This window comes from Protopterus annectens, chromosome 2.part0 (assembly GCF_019279795.1).
Source record: "Protopterus annectens isolate FY-2018-M chromosome 2.part0, PAN1.0, whole genome shotgun sequence".
Lineage (NCBI taxonomy): Eukaryota > Metazoa > Chordata > Ceratodontiformes > Protopteridae > Protopterus > Protopterus annectens.
The window spans coordinates 763,170,418-763,197,053 of record NC_056728.1 but is presented as its reverse complement, the minus strand read 5'-3'; the positions used below and the strand labels follow the sequence as shown (position 1 = coordinate 763,197,053).

The 26,636-nt window shown below is 40.5% G+C and overlaps 1 protein-coding gene across 1 annotated transcript in view; it reads left to right on the top strand.

The window, feature by feature from the left end:
• The window catches only part of SMC2 (structural maintenance of chromosomes 2), a 1,579,182-nt gene that overhangs the window by 448,197 nt on the left and 1,104,349 nt on the right, over positions 1 to 26,636 (top strand). Inside the window, exons 8-12 of the mRNA XM_044060351.1 lie at positions 60 to 91; positions 21,838 to 21,995; positions 22,453 to 22,704; positions 22,767 to 23,555; positions 23,711 to 23,778. Coding sequence (XP_043916286.1) covers positions 60 to 91; positions 21,838 to 21,995; positions 22,453 to 22,704; positions 22,767 to 23,555; positions 23,711 to 23,778 — 1,299 coding nt within the window. The remainder of the gene's footprint in view (positions 1 to 59; positions 92 to 21,837; positions 21,996 to 22,452; positions 22,705 to 22,766; positions 23,556 to 23,710; positions 23,779 to 26,636) is intronic.

The window sequence follows — 26,636 nt, the reverse complement described above, 5'->3', positions numbered from 1 at the left end:
AAATGAAAACAATTCTTTTACAATTACACCTGCTCTGTCACATGTATTTTTTTTTTTAGCGGATAATCTTTTCAGGATTTGAATGTCAGGTGTAAGGACTGCACAATATCCCTTTATCAGAGAATAGTGCACCATGCCATATCCATGTTCATTAATTAATTACAGTTTATTTTTGCAGTTGTCTCATCTGTTTACTTGTTTTTGGACTTTGCATAGCTAAATGCCATTCTACATACATGCCATTCTACATACCTTTCAAGATTTTAATGCAAGTCTGGTATCCAAAATTGTATAAAATAGATTTTGTCCATTAATGCTGGTAAGACAGTCTATAGCAGATTTCACAACAGTAGTTCTCTAAAGCTATCTAGAGAAGATTGGCTTAAGGTAATTTGTCATATCACAAGGATATGTATGGCTTTAGAACTACTTGACAGCCTTCTAATGAGGAGTTGAAGGCTTATATCAGCAATACAGTAATTCGGCAAGAGACAATCATGGGTGCAGTCTCTGTACATGGGAAATGTAGAGACTACAAATGGGAAAAAGGTCGAGCTAAATAAAATCATCCAACAGTTTTTCCTTGAAGAGTGTACCATATAGCTGCACCATTAGTGTTAATGAGTAGGTAAATACGATAACATCACTGCAAAGGTCTTATTAACCTGTTGGAATTGCCTATTATGTTCCCAGCTTGCAATACCTCTAAAAATTATTTGGAAGATGTGCACCTTCTGATGGAGCATGCTACTACCCTAGCTTGGCATTTGAGGAGATTCTGTTTTGATCTCTCTCATTGTGGATACCGGAGATGGCAGCATGTTTGGCTTCATTTCCAGATAAGGTTCCAAAGCATTATAGTGAACAAGAGATGAATTCTCCCTTATCACTTCTGGGACTCTGGTTCCTTGTCCATCTGACACAGCTGTTGAAATTCCAGTTCTCCCTTGTGAACCAGTCTATCTGGCAAAAACACCCTTATGGGAGCTATCTCCCTGTGTGATGAACTGATTTCACATCAATAGAGGGCATGTAGAATGGGCTACATCTGTTTGGGCAGTCTTTCAGTGATCTAGATGATCTATAAAAAGAAGGGTACCTTTCCGTTATACCCCTACCAGTCCACGGTGCTGTATTTTGCCGGTATTTGCTCATTGATGCAGGACTGACATTGTGTACTGTTGGAAGAAGTACACAAAGAAGGAATTTATATGTATTTGTGTGTGATGGTATGTTTAACAATGTTAAACCTCTACCACGTCTTTGATGCTGGCACTGCTGTGTGTTGTCAGAATTTATTCTTTAACACTCGACTGACACCATGTAGAGTTCAAGGAAGTACACAAATAAGGAATTCATATGTTTTTCCTGTATGTAACACTTTCAATGAATGTAAGTTAGTAACAGCAATCGGTACCCATCAATCACATGTCATGAATGGAATAGGGATAAGAAAAGAAGGACGTTGTTTTAACACATTGAATAAGGGTTAAGGAAGAGGAAGTAGTCTAACTAGCAGGCATGAAAGTCACATGTTATGTAACATGGCAGCGACCATTTCTCCTTTGCCATGCATGCGACGCCACATGAACTCAATCAAATAGGACTATAAATGTTGGCGGGCTGTCCCTGTTTGGCGTTTATTGTGCCACTTTGCAGTACTCCACAGGTGCTCCACTTTGAGTTTGACACCCAGTGTTTTGATGATTTTGCAGAGCAGTCAGGGACAGCCACAAGGAAGCATTCATTGGTTTCTCGACACACACCTCCAAAGATCCATTGTGGGGGTAGAACCCGACCTACGTTAGCTTTTCTTTGGGTGAACAAGCTTTTATCAGTCTCTGCCACTCTGTCTGGGCCACCTATTTTCACATTGGGATGACATAATGAATGGGCACATACCTCTCTCAGGTAATTATTCCAGTTTACAATAGTGTTGTGATTAAGTTGAATGTGTGCTTCACAGAACTTTATAGATGTCAACTCAAGACACCATAGATAAATGAAGCGAACGGCAGTTACAAAAGTGATCCGGGATCCATAAAACCAGGTATTTGTGTGGACACCTTTCTCTTCATGGCAGGAACGAAGGCTGCTTAGCCATTTGGGGTTAGAGGTACATTTCAACTTCATCTGGTGATTATTTGAACAGAATCTGTGTTTGTGCAGAATGTCTTTTTCTTGTAGAAATATAATAGCCACTTCAGCTAGCAAATCCCACAGCGTTATATCCATGACGCTCATAATTTCGACAGGTGATATTACAGGAAAGAAAACAAGAGATGATTACTGTTTCACGTGCTTGTAAACTGAAAGAAAAAGCAGGAACTTGTACGTGTGACATATGGCTTAAGAACACCGTTTTTGCTTTTGGATTTGCTGTGTGTAAACAGAATGTTCAGTGCCTGGTACGGCTGTCAGTGTGCTTTTCTAATTTTATTTTCAGAAAAACTGCTATCACAACTACATAATGTACAGCAAACATCACTACTGACAGTGGTTAGAAACTTTCATACAGGTACTTCTCAGAAAGTTAAATTCCGGCAAAACGCACAACATATTGGCAAAATACAGCACCGTGGACTGGTAGGGGTGTAACGGAAAAGTACCAGAAGAAGAAATGGATGCTGATCAGTGTGCAGGTTTCCAGTGCCCATTGCTTTCTTTTTTAATCTAATTCCGTTCCCCCTAGAGCTGCTCTCATAGTATGTAGAGAGCTGCCAAGCAAAATATTTTTCTTCCCCTTGGACCATTCACAGAGCTACTCAGGAGGCAAACGTTGTATATGGTAATGCAGCATTCCTGCTTATCCCACAGGTCTGCTTCTGGAAGGTGGGTTCTGAGTTGGCCACAGCTTCAGCAACTATAAACAAGGGACCTATAGTTACCAGCTGGTCTCATATAACCATTTTTGAGTTATTACATGGAGCCCCCATAGCAAAAAACATCCACTAAAGAACCAAGTAGCCTCAGCAGAACATGTGAAACAGGGCATGGTTCTACTTTTAAAAGGGTCTGTATGGCAGATCATTCCTTTGGGCGATGTTTTTTTTTTTCTTGCCTTTTCCTTGTTCAGAAAGGGTCAAATGATTACTCTGGAGTTTGACAGCTTCATCATATGTATTGTAACATTTTTAAAGGTGATGACTGTAGGCAGTTGTATGTTCTCCAATGGTGTCACTGGGCATGATGGATGTCTTGACGCACTGTTGTCTGGGTTGTTTATGGATGAGGTTCCTTCGATTTGTGCTGCATAGACTTTATCTTTATTGCAAAGTGTTATCGTCTGTCTCTTGTGTCCATAATGTTAAGTTGATGGTCCTAGTGGAATGAACTTTTTGACTTAACATTAAGGCTTTTCCTTTGTCAAGAGTTTTAGCCTCTCTACTGCACGTCCTCCCCTCGGTCGAGTGGCCTCTGAAAGACATGTGTGAATGGGGTGCCTTTGCTGAAGGTTGGGCGTCGGGCTGGCAACTCTACACCATAAAAATCTACTGCCAATCATTAGCGGACTGGAGTTCCGCTGTGTCGACCCCTAACCAGGAAAAGCCGAAAAGACAAACCACCACCACCAATCAAAGTTGAGCATTTTTTTTCTTGGAAACTTCTGCATGTGTGAGAACAAAGCAGTACCAGTTTGTATGAAGACATTGGACCCTTACTCTATATACACACCTGTGTGAACCACTTTTTTTCTGCTGTTGTCACAGTTCAAATGTTTATGCTGCTGCTGCACCTCAATGAGATCTTCCCAAGTTTAGATGCCTAAAGACAAATCTTCTGTGTCCGTGCATGCACATAATGAGCAATGACCTACAAAAATATCCTCTCTATTGCCAGGGAGAGGAGTATGATGTGAAGCTGATGCTTGCCCATCATATCAAAACTTTATTGCCCTAGTTTCTGCTAGGAAGGATGGTGGTCATGACTGATAATCCCACACTTGGGAATCGTTGAGGAGATCTCACTTTTGGCATCTGTTTTCTGTCATCGGATAGGCCTTAATTAAAAATTTCTTGCAGTCAAATCAGTTTCAGAAATGCTCTTCCAAGCCTACAACAATGCTGGTCATATTAAAAAAATGTTTTTAAACGAACTAAGAATAAACACAGCTTAAAAGCAAAGTACAAGAATAATTTAATACAAATATTGAGCATTTTTGTTTTTGCAACAGTAAAAACTTCAAAATGACAAATTACATAAGAAAACCTTATCCATATGGTGGCTACCAACCAATCCGTTCTCTGTTTGTTTTCTGCTGTTTAAGACACCGAGTGGAAGTTGATTCATATGCAAGCGTTGACTGCCAAGACAATTCTCTGTTTACTAAATGGTTTGGTATGTCACTGCTCCCTTCTTTATCCACACTGTCAACCTGTTAGTCTTGCCAATAAAACATGCTGGACAAAACACAAAGGTGGCTATATATATATATATATATATATATATATATATATATATATATATATATATATATACATATATATATATATATATATATATATATATATATATATATATATATATATATACACACACACACCATTCCCCTAGTGTTACAATCAAAATGACCATAACAATTGCAAACCATTTTCTCTAAGCCTAACATATAATATAATAAATATATATATATATTATTTATATTTTTTTTTGTTTTTTTTTTTACTTTTGGGAACTGGCAAATTGTTTGAAAGCGCTTTCTACAGACATTTAAGATGAAATGGCAAGGTGGTTCTGAAAATTCAAGAACCCCCCCCCCCCCCAAAAAAAAAACAAAAAAAAAAACAGGGGCAGTCCAAGTCTTCAGACAAATGGGATCTGAAGATAATCTATCAAGGTTACAGAATGCAGTGGGAGGAAATCCCACCTTTTTAGTTGGTAATTCCTTACTCAGAGACCAAACTAGACTCTCATTTCCCCTCCCCGGCATTCATAATGTACTATCCCACAGAGTGATCATACCAGCTCCTCTTTCCCAGGTTGGAAGTTTTTTTTTCTTTTTTTTTACTCAAGTATGTTTTTAATGCCAAAAAAGAACATGCTAAATGATTAGCTCTGGATCTGTCTTTCCTAAACATGTTTGAGATAGTCAAACCAATCAAAAGAACACCTGAAGTGGAGAATGTAGTGACACAAAACCAGTAGTATAAAAATCCAGTTTATTCAAAACGTTGAGTGCTTCCATTTTACTATTTTTTGAAACTTCATCAGAACTAACAGACTATTAAAATCAACTTAAGTATGCCACATTTAAAATTACATGCATCTGAGTTACCAATCAAAACAAATTATACCAATTAAGTCAACTTAACACATTGTAATGCATCAGTTTTAAAATGTATTTGATTGACCAGGCATCATTCAGTCCAGGAGTTTTATTTATTTATTTACATTTGTTGACCAGGAGTGTCCGACTGGACGTAGGTCCATTTTCAGCGGAGGCCCGGAGAGAAAAGCTCCACAGTTAAAATAAACAGACAATAGTTACATTGGATTACATAGCAATTAACAATTTAACATAGCAATTAATTACAAACACATTTACAGATGAAGAACATGGTACATCAGTAGACAACTAGAATCTTTATCTGCGAAGTACATAACAGACATTAACAAATGCTACAATACGAAGTTCCTGCTGTATAATAAGTACTAGGCTTATGAGCATCTGCGCTTGCTATAATCAAGGTAGTTAGTGGGGTGGAAAGAAGGGTAGTGGTTGGATGGGGTGGGTGATTAGAGTGGGAGTTGCAAGGGCATAGCCAGCATGTTTTTAAGTGCGTTTTTAGTAAAGTTTTGAAGTGGGTGCATGATGGTGCGGAGGTAATTGTGGGTGGGAGGGAGTTCCATAATTTGGCTATGGTGCAAGAGAATAGTGCTTCACCAGCAGAGTTATTGGCTTTAGTGATATGCAAGTGATTTTTGTTGCTGGATCTTGGTCTGGTGGTGCGATAGTGTTGGAGTAGATTCTGGAGGGATGGGACAGTTAGTGGATGGTTTACTAGATGTCCTTCAAGAATGCAACTGCAGTCATAACATGTGGGTTGTCCTGCCTCAGGCAGCCCTCGGTCGGCCGGATTCCAAAGTCTGGGTCCGACGTCAGCTGATGTCGCATTTCTCTCCGTCAGAGCGGCTGGAGTATATAGGCATCAGCCGACGCCATTTTCTTCAGTCTTTCTTGCCGCGCAGTGCCCGAAGCAGAAGCAGTTCGCAAGTGCCGGTCGGTCAGCTCCTGTATTCTACGATACCGAAGTCATCAAAAAAAGCTAAGTACCCCATTGGGGACCTTTTCTTGCCTCAGCCGATGTCAGAAATTACTGAAAGTTAACAATTGTCTTTTTTGTGGTAAACAAATACCTCATAAGGATTTCCACTCTTACTGCCTCCCTTGCCTGGGCCCAGACCACGACGTCTCTGCCTGTGTAGCCTGTGCTCGCTTCAACAAGCGCACTCTCAGGCGCCGGGCGGAGTTCTCTGAAGATTTTTTCGGCGATAAATTTGCTTACACCATGCCGTTGGATCTTCCGACATCGCAAACTCCCAAAAAGCGAAAAGACCGGGACCGACATCCTCGGCCCGCGTCTACCACCGAGTCCACGCCAAAACCTAGCGAGTGCTCCGGTTCCCTCTGAGACGGTCTCTCCACCGCTCCGAACCGAAGACACCGCGTACAGGCGACTCGATTCCAGACATTACTCCGACGCCAGTTATAGATTTTCCTCCGGATACCGAAACCGAGGAAATGCCCGAGACCATTGCTGTAGACAAGGTCACTCCTGCACGTGGAGCTGCCAGGCCTCCTATGGCCATGTTTATTAAGGCCTACACTAGGGCTAAGGCAGCCAGCAAAACTAAGCATATTACTTCTAAATCCTTACCTCAGCCGACTCCGGAGACACAAATTATGTCCATGGCTGCTGATTTAATTTCATGATTAGAGGTTCACAGACCCATCCTGAGAGAGCATCCCAGCCTCCTCCTGATAAAAGGCCTCGGGTTGAACCCTCTGACCCTACTCCTTCAGATGAAGACTCTGAAGGCTCTGTCCACTCTGATAGCCAGGAAGAGCTCTTCCAGACCTATGAGGACTCGGATGCAGAAGATTCCATACCTTCAGCCTCGCCTCCTGAGGATATTTCTTTTGGGGAAGTTCTGCACACCATGAGGGAACATTTCAAGTGGCAGGGCCAGGAATATTCTGATTCCAGGAAACGCCTTAGTACTTTCCTTAAGAAGCCTCAGCACAGGCCCTTAGCTATTCCTCCTGTACTTGATGTTCTGGATGACTTGTATTCTGATTCTAGTGCTACCCCTGATACTCTCCCTCCTGCTCCAGCCAAGCCAGACAGGTATTACAGGGTCCCAGAAACTCATTGCCATTTATTCAGGGCCCATACTGTTGATTTGGAAACTATTTCACAGGGGCCTAAAGGAGTTGCAGCCTCCACCTCAAAAAATCCTTTGCCCTCCAACAGGGAAGCAAGGTCATTAGAGATGGGGTAAAAAGGTTTACACATCCACTACCTTATCTATGAGAGCTTTAAATTGCCTTTTTCATATGTTCCAATATCAGGATTATCTCTTAGAAGATTTACAAAAAACATTAGCTTCTCCTGATCCTTTAGACAGGAAGACTTTGCAGGAAGCTGTACATAACACTCAGCAAGTAAGCAATCACTTCCTGCAGTGTGGATATGATGCACTGGAAGCTTCATGTAGGGCAGCTATGACAGGGGCAGTGATGCGTAGACATGCTTGGTTAAAAGATCAACCTCTACCAGATCATGTAAAAGCAAAACTTCTGGATGCACCTTTGGAAAAGAACAAGCTTTCTGGATGCACCTTTGGAAAAGAACAAGCTTTTTGGTGCAAATACTAAGGATGTGTTAAAGACCATTGAAGAAGAAGCAAAATCAGTTCAAACTGTAAAGGATTTCCTCCAGGTTCAACCCCCCAGATTCAGTAGGAATTGGCCTTCAAAAAACTGGTCCTTTCCTAATCCAGAAAAGTTTCAAAGGGGTAAGAACAGACGTGGCTGAGGAAGAGGCCAATACAGAGGCCCTTACAGGGGACGTCAATGGCAGCCAGGAAACCAAAGAGGTGACGCAGGGGTTTCTCCTGCCCAACAACCACAATCTCAATGACTTTCCTCTACTACCGCCTACCAGGGAACAACTAGAAGCTCCCTTGGGCGGCAAATTATCTCTGTTTGCAGAAAACTGGCACAGACTGACAAAGGACAAATGGATTTTGGACATTATAGACCGAGGGTACAGGTTTCATTTTCATACCTTACCAAGAAAACAAGGCATGCCAAATCTACCACAACATCAAAGGGCAGAGGCTATCAAGCAAATCACTCTGCTAACTCGAATGAAAGCAATAGAAAGAGTTCCACAACAAGAACAGGGGTTTTACTCAAGACTGTTCCTTGTTCCAAGAAAAGAAACTCAATGGAGACCAATACTGGACTTGTCCGCATTAAACACCTTTCTCATAGTACCAAAGTTCAAAATGCTGACTCTACAGCAACTCCTTCCCATGCTGGGCAAGGAGTCGTGGCTGATTACTCTGGACCTCAAGGAGGCATACCTGCATGTCCCTATCAGAGACAGCTGGTGAAGATACCTCAGATTTCTTGCAGGGCCAGAGCATTATCAATTCTCAGCATTGCCATTTGGCTTATCTACTGCACCCAGAGTGTTTACAAAATGCCTGGCTTCAGTAATTGCTCATTGCAGGCTCCAGGGTTTACAAATTTACCCGTACCTGGACGACTGCCTCATACAAGCGGACGATAAATTGATGTTGACAAAAAATCTGGAATATGTCATACGATTACTTCAAGCTCTGGGATACACAGTCAATTTCCAAAAGTCAAGACTGCAGCCATCCCAGCAAATAATCTTCTTAGGAGCCAAACTAGACACAGCCTCTCAGATGGCTTACCTGACAGAAGACAAGCAAGAGAAGTTAACTCAGTACTTCAAAGGTTTAGCAAAACTCACCCAGATGACTGCAAGGAGATTCCTAGAGGCCCTGGGTTACATGGCATCCTGCATTCTACTGGTTCCATTAGCAAAACTACACATGAGAAAGCTTCAATGGTACCTAAAAAGCGTTTGGTCTCAGCACAGCAACAACTTTGAGACAATCATACCACTCATTCCATGCTTACAAAAGGAATTCCTATGGTGGGCCTCGGTGAGCCAGGAAAACACAGGTATGTCATTCAAAAAATCACAGATAACACAGACCGTGACTACAGACACCTCAGATGGGGGGGCGCACATGGAAGGCAGGTGTATACAAGGACAATGGTCTCCAAAGGAAACACATCTGCATATAAACCAAAAGGAAATGCTGGCAGTAATGCATGCTATCGTGGCTTTTCAAAACCAACTCCAGCAAGGTCACTTAATGATACGGACAGACAACACCACTGTGATGTGGTACATAAACAAGCAGGGGGGCACCCACTCTTACCCCCTTTGCAGACTGACAATGCAGCTTTGGGAGAAATCACTGAGTCTAAACATCCAGTTACAATCACAGTTTGTTCCAGGAAAAGACAACACTGGTACCCACTACTACGGAGCATCTGCCACACCAGGAGGTGGGCCCTCCCTCAGTGGTCTCTACTTTTGACTCAACACAATTTCGAAACACTGCATCCAAACCTTCAGACTCTGCAGCTAACAGCCTGGGAGATCCCATAAATAACTTCAACTTATCTCTCTCCAAGGAAGTTCAGCGGATACTACTAGAGAGCTCGAAGACCGTCCACCAGAAAGGTCTACTTAGCAAAGTGGAAAAGATTCAGCAATTGGAATACCAGCAAAGGGCATGATGCATCATTACTGAACATCCCACTTATCTTGGAATATTTGGCAGATATGTTACAGAGTGGCCTCTCGTATTCTTCAATAAAGATACATGCATCTGCTATTTCAGCTAGATACAACACTGATCCTCCTGTTTTTTCTCACCCCTTACTAAGACAATTCCTCAGGGGAATCAAGAACATTAAGCCACCAAGAAAGGCCCCAGTGCCAGCCTGGGACCTCAATTTTGTCTTAGAAAAACTGACTCTACCTCCTTTTGAGCCAGCAGCTTCAGTTGACTTGCAATTTCTCTTATGGAAAACAGCCTTCCTGTTGGCAATTACCTCAGCAAGAACTACAGGCCCTAATGGCAATACCACCCTTTATTATTTTCCATAGAGACAGGGTTTCATTAAGGACCAACCCTACCTTTATGCCAAAGGTGGTATCTAGGGTTTCTCTAAATCAAGCCATTCATCTGCCTGCTTTCTTCCCCAATCCTGAGAATAAGGGGGAAAGGCTTTTGCATACCTTGGACATTCATAGACAACTTCGATACTACCTGGACAGAACCAAGGCCAGTAGGAAGTCTGAACAGCTTTTGTAGCTTACGCCTGCAGTCCAAGGAAAAGCAATTTCAAAACAGACTATTTCTAAATGGATTGGACATTGCATCAGATTCTGTTATTCCTTTCATGGAAAGACTGTTCCAGCCTATGTCAGACCACATTCCACCAGAGCTACAGCCACCTCTACAGCATTTTTAAGAGAGGTGCCTACAAAGGACATTCTAGAAGCTGCTACATGGAGCTCCGTGCATACATTCTCAAAACACTACAATCTCCCCCTATATTCCAGATCCAGAGCAGGCTTTGCTTTGGCAGTCCTGCAGGGTTTGATTGCCACACCATCTCTTTCCTAGAGCATACCTCTTCCCCCAGCTAAGCTATGGTATTCTACCCACATGTTATGACTGCAGTTGCATTCTTGAAGGACATAGTACAGTTTTGTACCTACCATAAATGTAGATGTCCGATAGACATGCAACTGCAGTCGAATTCCCTCCCTCCATACCCCTCTATGCTTAGGGTCCACTCCTATCCCCCACACTCTTAGCTGGGGATATCTGTTATGGTGTATTTGTTTTATTGCTCATGTAATTGTTTGGAATCCTGTTTTTGTCTTCCAATTTGATTACAGCCTTCCTTGGAGGGCACCTGGCATCTGGGGCAAGAAACACTGAAGAAAATGGCGTCTGCTGATGCTTGTATACTCCAGCCGCTCTGACTTCGGAGAGAAATGCGACTTCAGCCGACGTCGGACCCAGACTTTTGAATCCGGCCGACCGAGGGCTGCCTGAGGCAGGACAACTCACATGTTATGACTGCAGTTGCATGTCTATCTGACATCTACATTTATGGTAGGTACAAAACTGTACTTTTGTGGGCGAGTGATGGTTGATACCATTGAAGGAGGTGAGGGGGAGTTCAAGCCACCCCAGTTCAGCAAGCGAGAGACAGTGGTGACTACAGTAAGATGCCCCTGTGTTACAAATTTGGCGATTTTGTTGTAGCAGATCTTAGCTTGTTTAGATCGCATTGCCTTAGGTTGGTATATATTGGAGAGGCATAAAGTAGGGTGGAGATAAGGTGGGAATTTGCTATTGAAATCTTTGCTGCTTTGGTGAGAAGTTGCTTATTTCTGTATAACGCTCCTAGTTTTTTGTGGACTTTTTTTATGGTCATGGATATATGAACGTCAAATTTTAGTTTGTCTATTTCCACTCCTAGCAATTTGGTGTGTTCAGTTGGGTATATAGTGGTGGTGTCTTTTGCTGTGATGTTAAACTGAGAGTAGTTTTGAGTATGTTTGGTGGGTTGGAAGATGAGTAGTTTAGTTTTGTATGGGTTGAGTATTAATTGGGCATCGGATAACCAAGTTTCAACAGAGGAAAAGGCTTCCTGTGTGATTTTTTTGCAGTTTGGGTAGGGACTGGGCTGAGCAGATGATGGTTGAGTCATCTGCGAATTGTATGAGTGTGCCATGTTTGGTGGCAGAGGCTAGATTATTGGTGAAAACAGAGAAGAGTAGGGGTCCAAGGATGGATCCTTGGGGAACCCCTATGGAGACAGGTAGTTGGGGCGATATGTCATTCTGCCATATAACGGATTGTTGGTGGTCAGACAGGTAACTCTGAAACCAGTTGGTGACTGAGAGAAGGATAGGTTATTGAGGACGGAGATTAGTTGTTTGTGAGGGACCATGTCAAATGCTTTAGATAGGTCTAGGAAAGTAGCAGAGGAGAGAGAGCCATTGTTTTTATGTTGAAGGGGATAGTGTTAGTAAAGGAGAGTAAGGCAGTGGTGGTGCTATGGTTTGGTCGGAAACCATGCTGATTATTGAAAAGGAGATTGTTAGTAAGGGGGTAGTCTGAGACCTGAGAATGTATGCATCTCTCTAGTATTTTGTAGAGTGGAGAGAGAATAGCTATTGGGCGGTAATTGGTTAGTTCTGTGGAGGGAAATTATATGTGATACTTTCCACAGTGTGGGAACGTAACTTTCTGACAGAGATCGGTTAATCAAGATGGATACTGGGTAGGCCAGAGCATTAGCTGCGATTTGCAGGTATTCATTTGGGCGGTTGTCTGCTGCTAATTTGGTGGACTTAAGTTTAGTTAAGAGTTTTTTTTATGTTGGAGTTGGGTACAGCATAAAGAGACGGCAGTGGGGCGATTATTAGTTGAAGGTGTGGGTTGGAGGGGGGGGTTGTGTTGTTTAGCTAGTGATAGTATGGTTTGTATGAAGTGTGTATTGAATGAGATAGCAATATTTTTGTAGGAGTGAGGGATATTAGGAGGAGTGGTACTGACTACCTGGGTGGAGGATGAAGTTTATGGAGGACCAGAATTGTTTGGGGCTGTGTTGGAAGGAGTATAGGGCAGACTGGAAGTATTGGAATTTGTCCTGTTTTATTAGCTTTTTAACTCTATTGCGTAGTTCTAGGAATTTCTGTCTAGTTGAGGGGGTTTTGGTTTTGCACCAGTGCTCCCAGGCTTTATCCCTGTTTTTCATTTCTTAGTGGTTTTCTGTAGCCATGGGGAGGGTTGTGCTTTCGTTCTGGAAAGTGTTATGGGGGCATGGTAATTAAGGATGCTCAAGAAGGTAGTATTAAAAAAATTCAGCTGCATCATCAATACTGAGGTACTTTAGGGGATGCCAGTTACATTCTTTGAGGGATTAGCTAAATGTGAGTGGGTGAAAGTTTAGTTTTTTACATATTTGACGGTACATGACAGGTTTAGCTTGGTATAGGTATTTTTGTGTAGGAATGTTGGGGAGTGATCACTGAGGCTATCTGATAAGCGGTCTTATATATATATATATATATATATATATATATATATATATATATATATATATATATATATATATATATATATAAAACTGGGGGCATTTACTGACTAGTATCCAATCCAGGGTAGTGTGCTTGCTGGATAGATTGTTGCATTTAATATGAGCTGCCACTTAAGCTCACAAGCTTCCAAATGTTCTGTAGTAATCCATCCTTGGGGATCTTGTTTCACCTGCTCAATAACCATAAAATGAATAAAATGTGAATTATAACTAGCTGTACGTTTTTATAGAGGGTATTAGTGGTGGTATTTTTTTTACATCCAGTAAGTGCTCATAAAGACAAGTCCTTATTTATCAATAAACTTTACACCCAGGTCGCTCAATTACACCCACACCCTCAGGCTCTTATCTCAACAGCCCTAACCAAATTGCCAATTCTTTTAACACTTTCTTCACAGACCCCATTCAATCTCTGGCCAATCAGCTGTCCCCTGACATTATACCTTCTTCCACTGATATTCCTAACAACTCCCCACTATTTAAATTCCAGCCTGTTCCTACATCCCTTGTCTGCAACCTTATTCAGAAACTTAAACCCACCACCCTCTCTGTAGACCCTACTACCTGCAGAATACCTGCAAAAAGGTGCTAAAGCTATAACCTACCCCATATCCATCCTCATTAACAGAACTATTTCTGAAGGAACCATTCCATCAATCTGGAAAATCACATATCACCCCCCTGCATATAAAGGTGGTAATTCCAAAGATTTTTCTAACTATAGGCCTATAGCCATATTATCCCCACTGGCAAAAAATCATGGAGAAGTGCATTCATAAGCAACTATTAAACCATCTACTAGAAAACCTACTAGCTACCTGCCAACATGGCTTCAGACCATTTCATAGCACCACCTCTGCTCTCTTATCCTTCACCGACTGCATTAATAAAAATCGTAATGATGACAGTCTATCCTCAACCCTCTTCATTGATTTGTCAAAAGCCTTTGACATGATCAATCACCAGCTACTCATAAACATACTTAGAAACTTCTCACTGGATCCACTTGCTATACATTGATTCCAATCCTATTTAAATAACAGGCAACAGGCTGTATTATGGGAGAATAACCTGTCTTCCACCTCCCAATTGCCCTTGGTGTCCTTCAAGGCTCCATATTGGGTCCTCTCCTCTTTTTTATTTTTTCAAATTACCTACACTCTGTATTACCTCAAGCTACCTGTATCCAGTACACGGATTATTCCACATGAATATGCTCAGCCTCTTCACCATCACAACTTCAGTCCCTAACCCAAGACATGTTTAGCACAGTAGAGAATTGGCTCCTTCACCGATGTCTCATCCTGAACCCAAACAAAACAAAAATGCTACTATTCACCCCACCTGCAGAGCCTCCTCACTGAACTTCCCTGTTATATCTAGCAATGGTGCTACCATATCTCCCAATTCTACCCCAAAACTACTTGTAGTAGTAATCGATAACCTTACCTTTGAGCCCCATATTAACAACACTAGAAAAACAGTAAACAAGAAACTAGTTTCCCTCTACAGGATCAAACCCTTTCTGACTCCACTAGCAAGGACCACTATTACCCGTACCCACTTAATCTCAACCCTATTATATGCATCCCCTATCTATACTAAACAATGTAAAAGTAATCCGAATAAGCCGGCTATTTCCTACAATAATAATGCTAGATTTGCAACTGGGCCTACCTATAGAACCCATCATTGCAACAATCTTAATCAACTAGGATGGTTAGAGTTGTCAAATCTTATTCTATTGAACCAACTAACTATTGCCCATAAGATCCTGTATCAACCTACAAATACTCCAATACTCACTAACCTCATCACCCCTACTATAACCTGGAGACCCTATGCTCATCAAATAAATTACTGGTTTAAATAGGTAAAACCAACAATTTGGCCGGAGAGACTCTGTTCTCTAACAGTGGGTAAAACCTGGAACACCTTGCCTAATGACCTAACCTCCTTACCCTCAAATACATACCCTATTTAAAACCAAGCTCAAACCATACCTTAAATCACACTGGCTATGCCCCTTTGCAAACCCAGACTAACTGCTTCCCTTGTCTTCAGGCACTAATCTTCTTACTTGCACAAACTCATTAATCTTTTTATTAACAGTAATGTGCGTGTAATGTTTTAGTTTAATAGTGCCCTATTTTTACTTATTTTTTATATATTTTTGTATGTATATCCACACCTGCTATGTAACTAGGAATGATGTTCATAGTGTTACACTGCTGCAGTCATTACACTTGGGTTATCTGCCGTCAGGCGGTCCCGCAGTCGGCCAGAGTTCCAAAGTCTTGGTCCAGCGTCTGTTGCTGTCACTTCCTCCCTAACGTAAGTGCGACAGGGGTATATAAGATGTAGCCGACGCCATTTTCTTCAGTCTTTCTTGCCGTGTGGTGCCCGAAGCAGAAGCAGTTCGCAAGTGCCGGTTGCCGAACTCCTGAGATTTTCATTCCGAATCCAGAACCGAAGTCTTCTAAAAAAGCTATGTACCCCGTTGGGGAAACATTTTCTTGCCTCAGACCAATGTCAGTAAAAGTTAATAACTGTATTTCTTATGGGAAGCAAATACCTCATAAGGATTTCCACTCCTATTGTATTCCATGCCTAGGCCCTGACCACGACGTCACTGGTTGTCGGTTTTGTGCTAGGTTTAACAAGCGCACTATTAAACGTTGGTTTGATTTTGCCCGACATTATTTTGGTAGAAAATTCAATTATACCATGCTGTCGGAAATTCCGACGACCGCTATGCATAAAAAGCGCAAGGACAAGGACAGGCATCGGAGTCCCAAAACGGACGACGAGGCCTCTTCTAGGCCGGTTCACCGGTTTTCAGCGAGGCGCTTAAGCAGCCCCTGACGACCGCTTCCACAGAACCACAGACCGCCTCCGACGTGGAGCTGGCTGGGCCTTCGGACGTGCTAGGCTTTCAGTTTACCGATCCTAAACCTACAGAGGAAACCGAAGTAGTTGAGCATTCCACAGCTACAGAGGGTGTTTTCAGACCTACCCAGTTAACTATTAAACCCTTTGTTAAATCTAAGACCCCCTTAAAAGCAAAGAAACGGACACAACTCTCTCCAGGACAGGCTTCCATGCCTAAGAAACAGATGCTCAAAATGGCCGAGGACCTGATCACTCTGATCAGGGGGTCCCATCCCCCTCCTGATAAAAGGCCCAGGCAGGATGCAGACTGAGTCTTCTGACCAGGTGTCCATCTCCTCTGACTCTTCCTCTGACCTAGGATATTCTTTACCCCCTTATGAGGATTCTGATGCTGAGGAATCAATTCCATCAGCCTCTCCGCCTGAGGATTCCTCCTTTGGGGAGACCTTACATACCATGAGGGAGCATTTCCATTGGGAAGGCCAGGATTTCTCAGAATCCAAGAAAAGACTCTGAGACTTCCTTTTATTTCCCAAACACAGACCCCTTGCTATTACACCAGTTTTAGACATTGTGGATGATGTGTACATTGAATCCAGCTTGAACCCGGACTCCTTATCTCCAGCCCCAGTTAAACCTGATAGATATTACAGAGTCCCTGACTTTCACAAACGTCTGTACAAAAGCCCTGTTGCTGACCCTGAAACAATTTCTCAGGGACCCAAAGGGATTAAGGCCTCATCAGCAAAAACCCAGTCCCCTCTGACAGAGATTCCAGAGCATTAGACAGATGGAGAAAAAAGGTATATACATCTGCAACTTTAGCAATGAGAGCCTTGAATTGCCAGTTTCACATGCTAAAATGTCAGCAATTTTTGATGTCTCAACGATGCTACCAGAATCAGATCCTCCTAACTTAAAAGAAATGCAGGATTTATTGCATGCAGCTGAACAAGTGGGAAAACGTACTTTACAATGTGGGTTTGATTCCTTAGAGGCGTCCTGTAGAGCAGCAGTTACAGGCTCTGTCATTAGAAGGCATGCTTGGTTAAAAGAACATACATTACCAGATCACGTTAAGGTCAAATTATTGGATGCACCTTTGCAGCGGAATGTGTTGTTTGGAGTTAAGGCAGAGGAGGTATTAAAGAAAATGGAGGATAAGGCAAAATCTATGCAAACGGTAAAATATTTCTTACAGGTTCAGCCTCCTCGTTTTAGCAGAAATTGACCAACAAAGAATTGGTCCTTTCCAGTCACAGATAGACCTCAAAGGGGCAGATACAGACGTCCAAGTGGTAGAGGTCAGACACAAGGTCCTTACAGGCCTCGACAATGGGGCACACCAGGCCAGAAAGAAGGGGAAGACAGGCCTCAACCTTACAAAAAATAGCCTCAATGACTTTCCACTACAGCTGCCAAACAGCTCTCTTGGCAGCCCCCTTAGGAGGAAAACTGGCACTTTTCTATCACAACTGGCATTGCATCACCAAAGACAAATGGGTTCTCAACATCGTATCTCAAGGTTACAGGTTCCATTTCCTCACCTTGCCAAGGTTAAAAGGAATGCCAGATCTGCCACCAAATCAAGGGGCAGAGGCTCAAAAACAAATTACAGCACTCATGGACATGAAAGCTATTCAAAAGGTACCCCCACAAGGACAAGGATTTTACTCAAGACTCTGGTTCCCAGAAAAGACAAAGCCTGGAGACCCATTCTGGACCTTTCTACGCTTAACACTTACCTGGATGTTCCGAAATTCAAGATGTTGACACTACAGCAGCTTCTTCCCATGCTGGGCAAGAAAGCTTGGCTCGTGACTTTGGACCTCAAAGAGGCATTACCTGCATGTCCCTATCAGACAAAATTGCAGAAGATACCTCAGATTTCTTGCTGGTTCAATGCACTATCAATTCTCTGCACTGCCCTTTGGCTTATCTACTGCGCCCAGGGTCTTCACAAAGTGCCTGGCACCAGTAATTGCATTTTGCAGGCAAAAAGGAATTCAAATTTACCCATACCTGGATGAGTGCCTGATTCAAGCAGAGAGCAAGGACATTCTGCTAAAACATCTGGCGTACGTAAAAAAGTTAAGTTGCCTGGGGTACACAGTAAATGAAAAGAAATCAAAACTAGTGCCCTCACAACAGATAATATTCCTGGGTGCCAGCTTGAACACAATGGCCCAGATGGCTTATCTCATGCCAGACAAGCAAGGACAGCTGACTCAATATTTTCAATTAATGGCAACAAAGACCCAACTCCCTGCAAGAAAAATTTTGCAGGCCTTGGGCTACATGGCATCTTGCATACTACTAATTCCATATGCCAGACTGCATATGAGGAAACTACAATGGTACCTAAAGAGCGTATGGTCTCAACACTGTCAAAGTTTGGAAACAGTTATACCACCAATTCCTTGCCTACAACAGGAGTTTCGATGGTGGGCACAAGCTTGTCACCTCAACAAGGGACAGCCTTTCATTCAACCCACAGCCAGGCAGACACTGACAACAGATGCATCGGATTACGCCTAGGGAGCACACATGGCAGGAAAATGTATCTAGGGCGAGTGGCCCACAGAGCAAAGACATCTACACATCAATCAAAAAGAGATGCTAGCTATACAAAATGCTATTGTAGCTTTCAAGGACCTACTGCATCCAAGACAATTACTACTAAAGACAGACAACACCACAGTTATGTGGTACATAAACAAGCAAGGGGGCACACACTCCTACCCCCTCTGCAGACAAGCCATGACCTTGTGGAACACAACTCTAAGCTACCAAATTCATCTGCAAGCACAATTCCTGCCAGGAGAGAAATACACACTGGCAGACGACCCAAGCAGAAACATTATGGACCCACACGAATGGGAACTAAACCCACAAATATTCAGAATGATAACACAAAACAAGTATACGCTTTCCCACCTTTACCTCTCCTTCCAAAGGTACTCATAAAAGCCAGGCAGGAAGAGCCAAAAATGATCCTGATTGCACCAGACTGGCCACGCCAGCACTGGTACCCAATCCTAAAGAACTTAACACAAGAACCACCCTGGATTTTACCACAAATTCCACAGTTGCTGACACAGTACAACAAACGGACACTTCACAGCCAGCTAAAGACCTTAAACCTAGCTGCATGGAAAATTCCTTAGTCAAGCAAGCAATGCCTCTCTCCAAAACTGTTATGGATGTCATTCTAGAGGCCAGAAGGCCTAGCACCAGGAAAGCATACTTGGGCAAATGGAAGAGATTCTGTGCCTGGAACCAAGCGCACAGCCTTGACCCTCTAGTCCCAAACATTCCTCAGATACTGCAATACTTAACGGAGACAAGGGCCTTCCTTTTTCATCCATCAAGATCCATGCCTCGGCTATCTCTGCTCATTACAACACGGATCCACCAATTTTTTCTAATCCTTTCCTCAAACAATACCTCAGAGGGGCTAAAAACATAAGACTGCCCCGTAGAGCACCTACACCTACTTGGGACCTCAACTTTGTTTTGGAAAAATTAACGTTGCCTCCTTTTGAGCCAGCTAACCCAGCAGAATTAAAATACATCTCTTGGCAAACTACTCTGCTACTGGCAAAAACATCAGCACGAAGAGTTTCGGAATTACAGGCACTAATAGCAGTGGAACCTTTCCTCATCTTCCACCAGGACAGGGTGTCCTTAAGAACCAACCCTACGTTTATGCCAAAGGTGGTATCAAGTGTGGCTCTAAACCAAACTATTCACTTGCCAACTTTTTATCCAAAACCACAGAACAAAGGGGAGAGACTACTACATTCTTTGGACATTCACAGGCAGTTACTCTTCTACTTGGACAAAACCAAAGCTTTCAGAAAATCTGAGCAATTATTGGTAGCATACGCTACAGGAGCACAGGGAAAAGCCATTTCAAAGCAGACTATTTCAAAATGGATAGGACACTGTATACATTTCTGCTATACCCACCATGGGAAACCTGTAACTAGCAGCATTAGATGTCACTCCACCAGGGCAACAGCCACTTCAACTGCCTACCTCAGAGGAGTATCTACCAAGGACATTTTGGAAACAGCAACTTGGAGTTCTGTATATACCTTCACCAAGCATTACCATCTGCCTCTATACTCTAAATCTAGGGCTGGCTTTGCCACTGCAGTGCTGCAGGGCCTTATAGCCACCCCTAATTCCTTATAGAACCAGCCACCGTACCACAGTTTTGGGATTCTACCAAAGTGTAATGACTGCAGCAGTGTAACACTATGAACATAGTACAGTTTTGTACCGACCATAAATGTAGATGTTAGAGTGTAAACACTGCTGCAGTCCAGGTTACCCTCCCTCCTTCCCCTCTTGCTTTCTAATATTTACCTAGGACATCTACCCTTTATTACCTATGGGGAGTATTTGCTGGTAACTAAAAAATGGTTGTTTGCTTTACTTTTGTATTGTTTGCTAGCAATTTGTATTGCCTACCTATTTGGGGGTAACTGACATCTGGGGCAAGAAAAACTGAAGAAAATGGCGTTGGCTGCATCTTATATACCCCCTGTCGCACTGACGTCAGGGAGGAGGTGACAGCAACTGACGCCGGACCAAGACTTTGGAACTCTGGCCGACTGCGGGACTGCCTGATGGCAGGATAACCCAAGTGTAATGGCTGCAGCAGTGTTTACACTCGAACATCTACATTTATGGTAGGTACAAAACTGTACTTTTTTTCTTGCTCATAAGCTAAAATGTAATGAACTGTTATAATCTGCCAAAACTTGTGCCTGTACCTGTGTTTTGTAAATACTTTTCTGATGTGCGGAGCTTTTCTCCCTGGGCCTCCACTGAAAATGGACATGTATCCAGTTGGACTAGCCCGGTCAACAAATGTAAAATAAATAAAAAAATAAGGCAGTCTTTGAACCCTCTAGAGGTCTTCCCTGTATAAAATGTGAGACAGAGTTGGCAGTGAGACAAATAAACCCTAGTATAGCATAAGAAATGACATCTAACTTTAAAAGGTCTTACCTCTAGCAAGTAAATTATCACCTACCAAAACATTAGGGGATTGTGAACAAGATCCACATTTGATTGTCCCAAATTTTTGTAATGCAAGCCCCCTAATCGTGTTCCTCTTACATTGTAGAATGTTTTTAAAGGTCTTCTACATTCTAAATGCAATCTGTGGCCCTTCTCCTAGCTTATTCAGTAAGTTAACATCAGCCAGCAATAACTTCGAATTTTTCTGAGCACATCCAGCTGTTGTCCTGTCCAATGTAAAAGTGGAAATATATTTATTCTTATTACCACCCACTGGGGATTCATCAGAAACTATCAGTAGCAACTACATTTACTCCCAGTATGTGTGTGTGTGTATATGTATGTATATATGTGTGTGTATATATGTATATATATCTATCTATATATATATCTATCTATTTATCTATCTCTCTCTCTCTCTCTATATATATATATATATATATATATATATATATATATATATATATATATATATATATATATATATATATATAATAAAATAAAATCCAGAGAGAAGACACCCGAACTAAGTACAATACTGGTAACCAAAAACACACAAGTTGCAACCCCAACCACGAGTACAGTTCCCTACAATGCTGCTCCGGTACAATAAAGGCTGTCTTGTATACCCACGAACTCATCTTTCTACTGCTGATATTTTTTATCTTAAGATTGTATTATCACACGATGGAGGATATTCAAGTGGAACTAGACTATAATCCAACTCCAGTGGTGAAAATGAATAAATGGAAGGATGTCATTCACCAAGAGACAAATCCGCTATTAAGTCTAGATTTGGATCGACATTTACCAGCAACTGTAGAAACAGGTACTGTTATAGTCTATAAGGAATTCTTTAACAGTCTCAGAGAATTAGAGAACAATTTATATCAACTGCACAGACTTTGGCAAAGGCGCCACCTTGAAGCATGCCTTCACTTTAATGTTATTCCAAGAGGCATGCGTATCCTGTGCATGCCTACTTACGGGGATACTCATCCTGCATTATTGAAGAAATGGCAAGAGCTTAACATTGGTTTCAGCAAGCAGTATATTGGTCTGTTGATTGATTACTTTACCCCCATAGAACGTGAATTGATTTCCAAAATAGAAAATCAGCATGATAACATAAGCCAGAGCTTTAAAGGGGAAACCTACACTAAAAAAGTTGATGCCATGTACCTGCAGGTCATGGCTTTTAGCGAGAGACTTCAACAAACCAAACATAAAAAATTAGTAAGAGACTATAATGACTTTTGTATGGGTCAAATTTTTGTTTGGCCGAGGTTCAATGCACAATCATCTGGCTCAAATACGGCAAAATGTGCATACTACTTTACGGTCCCCACCGATTGCCGCATCACAGCGTTTGACAAATTCAAGTGATGTTTCCACTTTAAATTCTACCTCCACTGCTAACGCGATGACTTTGACAGGGATTACTCGTACTAAGCGACAGCGACGTGAGGAAGAGGCACCAATAATTAACACTCCACCACCGAATCGGGAAGCATTAACACGAACAGATAATATCAATGGTGCGAGACCTAAAGCTTCTATGCCAGGGGCACTCAATGGTTTTTTACCTTTTCTGGTGCAGTATCGGATGCAAAACAGAACCAGGTCCAACAGCAGAGGGAGAAGAAAAAGAAAGTTTTTGGAGGAGAATGTGGAGGTAAGAAGAAGACAGAAGAATTAAATGACTTGGTCTTTAATCTATCGAGCCGCTCATTGAGTGTTCATGAAAAGAGCCTTTTAAATAAAAGTCTCTCGTTTGTTCCATCGCAGGATAGTAGACTAACTGAGCTATTAATTGATATACGAACTTTTGCCAGAAATGTATCTCTGAAACTTTTGTTTAACAATGATTCTTGTACCTTTGGTTTAAATAATGCAGTTATGCATAAGAAAAAAAGTGTTTTTATCCCTGATATGCCATCAAATGTAAATTGTTTTGTTCAGGTATGTGAACAAGATTTCTATCAATATTTTTCGAAATCTGTTAAAGAAAGTAAACGTTGTCCCTTATTTTATAATTTAAGTAAAGAACAACAAAAAGCCCTTACACACATCTCTAATGACCAGAGCTTGATAGTGAGACCAGCTGATAAGGGAGGTGGCTTGGTGGTAATGGATACTGTTTTTTATAATAATTTGATGTTTAATATGTTAAGCAATGTGAAGGAATACGTTCCTATAAATGACCAGGAGCTGGATAGATTGATATATACTGTTCATGATAATCTTTATGACTTGCTAATGTGTAGACAGCTGAGTAAACAGCTTTATGAATATTGCTTAATAGAAAAGCCATTGGTTCCTTTTATTAAAGGACTCCCAAAGATGCATAAGAATAAGTTTCCACCCCCAATACGCCCTTTAGTGGCAGGTAATAAGTGGTTAACTGAGAATATCTCAATTTGGAATCCAAGTTAGGACCAATGGTAAGAAGCATACCAACTATTTTAAGGGATACACATCAGCTTTTAGGAGACCTTCAATCTATTACGAAAGACAAAACTGAATTTTCACCTTTCATTTTAGCAACTATGGATGTGAAAAATTTATTCACAACTATACCTAATGATTATGGAATAGAAGCAGTGAGGCAGGTAATGAGTAGACACAATATGATAGATAATCATTCACAAATACTTATCTGTGCATTATTAGATTTAGTACTTAATAATAATGTTTTTTCATTTCAAGATAAAATGTACAAACGGGTATGGGGGGTTGCAATGGGGACCCCCTGTGCCAACTCATATGCTAATTTAGTTCTATACTATTGGGAATGTGAACATGTTTTTAATAGTTATTACATGGATAATTTGATTTTATACAGACGTTTCATAGATGATATTCTCATTTTATGGAAAGGTGATTTACCCTCTTTGAGAGAACTTAGGATATTTTGAGTCTACTACAGATTTTCCTGAATTTACGCTTTATTTTTCTTATGACTTTATCAATTTTCTAGATGGAACTATATCTATTGATAAAGAGGCTATTATTAGCACTAATATTTTCAGAAAGACATGCTGGAAAAATGCCATTTTACAATATAACAGTATGCACCCAAGGCATATTTTTCACAACATAGTCAAAAATCAATATCTTAGGATCTCTAGATTATGTAGTGATGAAACAGAAAGAGGTAGACAGCTAGATATTATGAGTAATTTGTTCTTAGCAAGAGGATATCCCCTTGACCTAATAGAGACTATCAACAAAGATTTTATAATGATGGGTAGTACCAATAATATGAGTATTAATAAACAATATCTTAATAAACAAAGAAATGTTAAGCCTTATAGGTCTTTGCATAGAGTAGGATCTAGTACTACTAGACCTAACGTTTCTTTTACAACTATATATATATATATATATATATATATATATATATATATATATACCAATGATAATTATAACATCACAGCTATAATTAAGAAAAATTGGAACATTTTAACTATAAATCCAGATATTAAGAAGCTGGTAGGTAACACTCCTTCTTTTTGTTATAGAAATAGTAAGAACTTGGAGACTTATTTGTAAGGAAAGGCTAAATCTAGATTCTGATAGCACTAAGACTTTATGTTTTGGCACTAGACCATGTAATAAATGTAGTATGTGCGCTTATATTACAAAAGATTTAGATTTTGATGTTCCAGGCTTGAACTATCAATATCATTTTTAAAGTAAAGGCCACGTGTGACACTACCAATGTTATTTATTTAGCTACATGTCAAAAATGTGATGCCTACTATGTAGGTTTGACGTCTAGAAGATTAAAAGATCGTATCTATAATCACATTTATGAAATGAGGAAACTGACGTTAACCAATGCTCTAGCTAAACATATCAGCATGTTTCAAGACCATAGTTTCAAATTTCGAGTAATAGAGGTTGTCAAACAAATTACAAAGAGAGGAGATAACATGACCCACTTAGAAAATGTTGAACTTCAATGGATCTTGAGGTTAAAGGCCCATATAATACCAGGACTTAATAGTACAATTAGTATTAAACCTGTTCTGGCTTCGCGATAGTAGGTTTTAGTAACAAGCTGTTTTGAGTTTAAAATCCTACATATATGATGGACCCAGCTGAAGTTTTTAAGATTTTTGAAGTTTTTTAATGATTTTAATCCACTTAATTTATATATTTATATATATGTATATTTTTCAATTTTTAATATATGTAGACTTGTATCTATTTATATATATGTATATTTTTGTGCAGAATTCATATAATAGAGCTATTTATTTAGGTTTTTTAGATCACAACATTTGTATCCTATAGGGATATGCATTGTTGTTTGAATACTATATTTACTTATTTTAATTAATTATAGAAATAATTAGCTTATAAATATATGTATATTTTTTGTCTTCGTCAAGTTATTAAATATTAAATATTTAAGAAGACAAGAGTTCCATAGAACATTATCTAATAACATAACATTTGATTCTTTGTATTGATGCAGTAGCTTAGTACATACATTTTTCTCTGTTAGGCAGCATAAATATATATGTGTTTTTCTAAATAAGAAGTTTCCCATATTCACTCGATGAGAGGGTGATGTTCAGTTGTAGTAGATTATATTTGTTATCATGAATAGGTTTTATTTTCTATCTTTTCAGAGATCATTACTTAATGGTTGCTGGCTTTTATTATGTTTGTTTTATATATACATATACATTTTTCTAGTTATGCTATCATGTTGCTTTAAATGGCAACAGCTACATTAATTGACTGATTAATTATAAAGAAAAAGCGGGAAATTAAGTATTTTAATAATTTAATTACATTATTGGCATTCCTATAAGTGTATGAATTTTTTAATTTAATTGTAACCTGAAGAAGCATACTTGTTTGTATGCGAAAGCGCTTGTTATTCCTTATAATAAAACAGCTTTTAGTACATCGTGGTGATACTTGTTTGGTGTTCCTGAGACCCGAACTAAGTACAATATTGGTAACCAAAAACACACAAGTTGCAACCCCAACCACGAGCACAGTTCCCTACAACGCTGCTCCGGTACAATAAAGGCCGTCTTGTATAGCCACGAACCAACCAGTTCTTTAGTAATCCAATGTAAACGAATGAGTGTTGAAAATTAATAGGTTTATTGTTGAAACCACACAATAAAAAATAAACTGTTTTTAAACAATTTTAAAAAGGTAACTGAGCGCTTTCATCTCCATGTGGAGACTTCTTCAGAATCTAGTTGCCTTCCAAAAATTCATCTTTTTATAAACAGTATTTGCCAGTCATTGGTTAAACAACATCTCATCATTAATTGTATAATTGTTAAATTGCATTATTAAAGGGCTAGCTTGTGTTGAGAATACTAAGGCGCCATAAGATGCATAAAATACATGCTACCAAAAACACAATTCAATAACCAATAGCAATAAACTAAGCTACTGTTAAAAATGGCAGATAAATATGAAACGAAAAAAATAA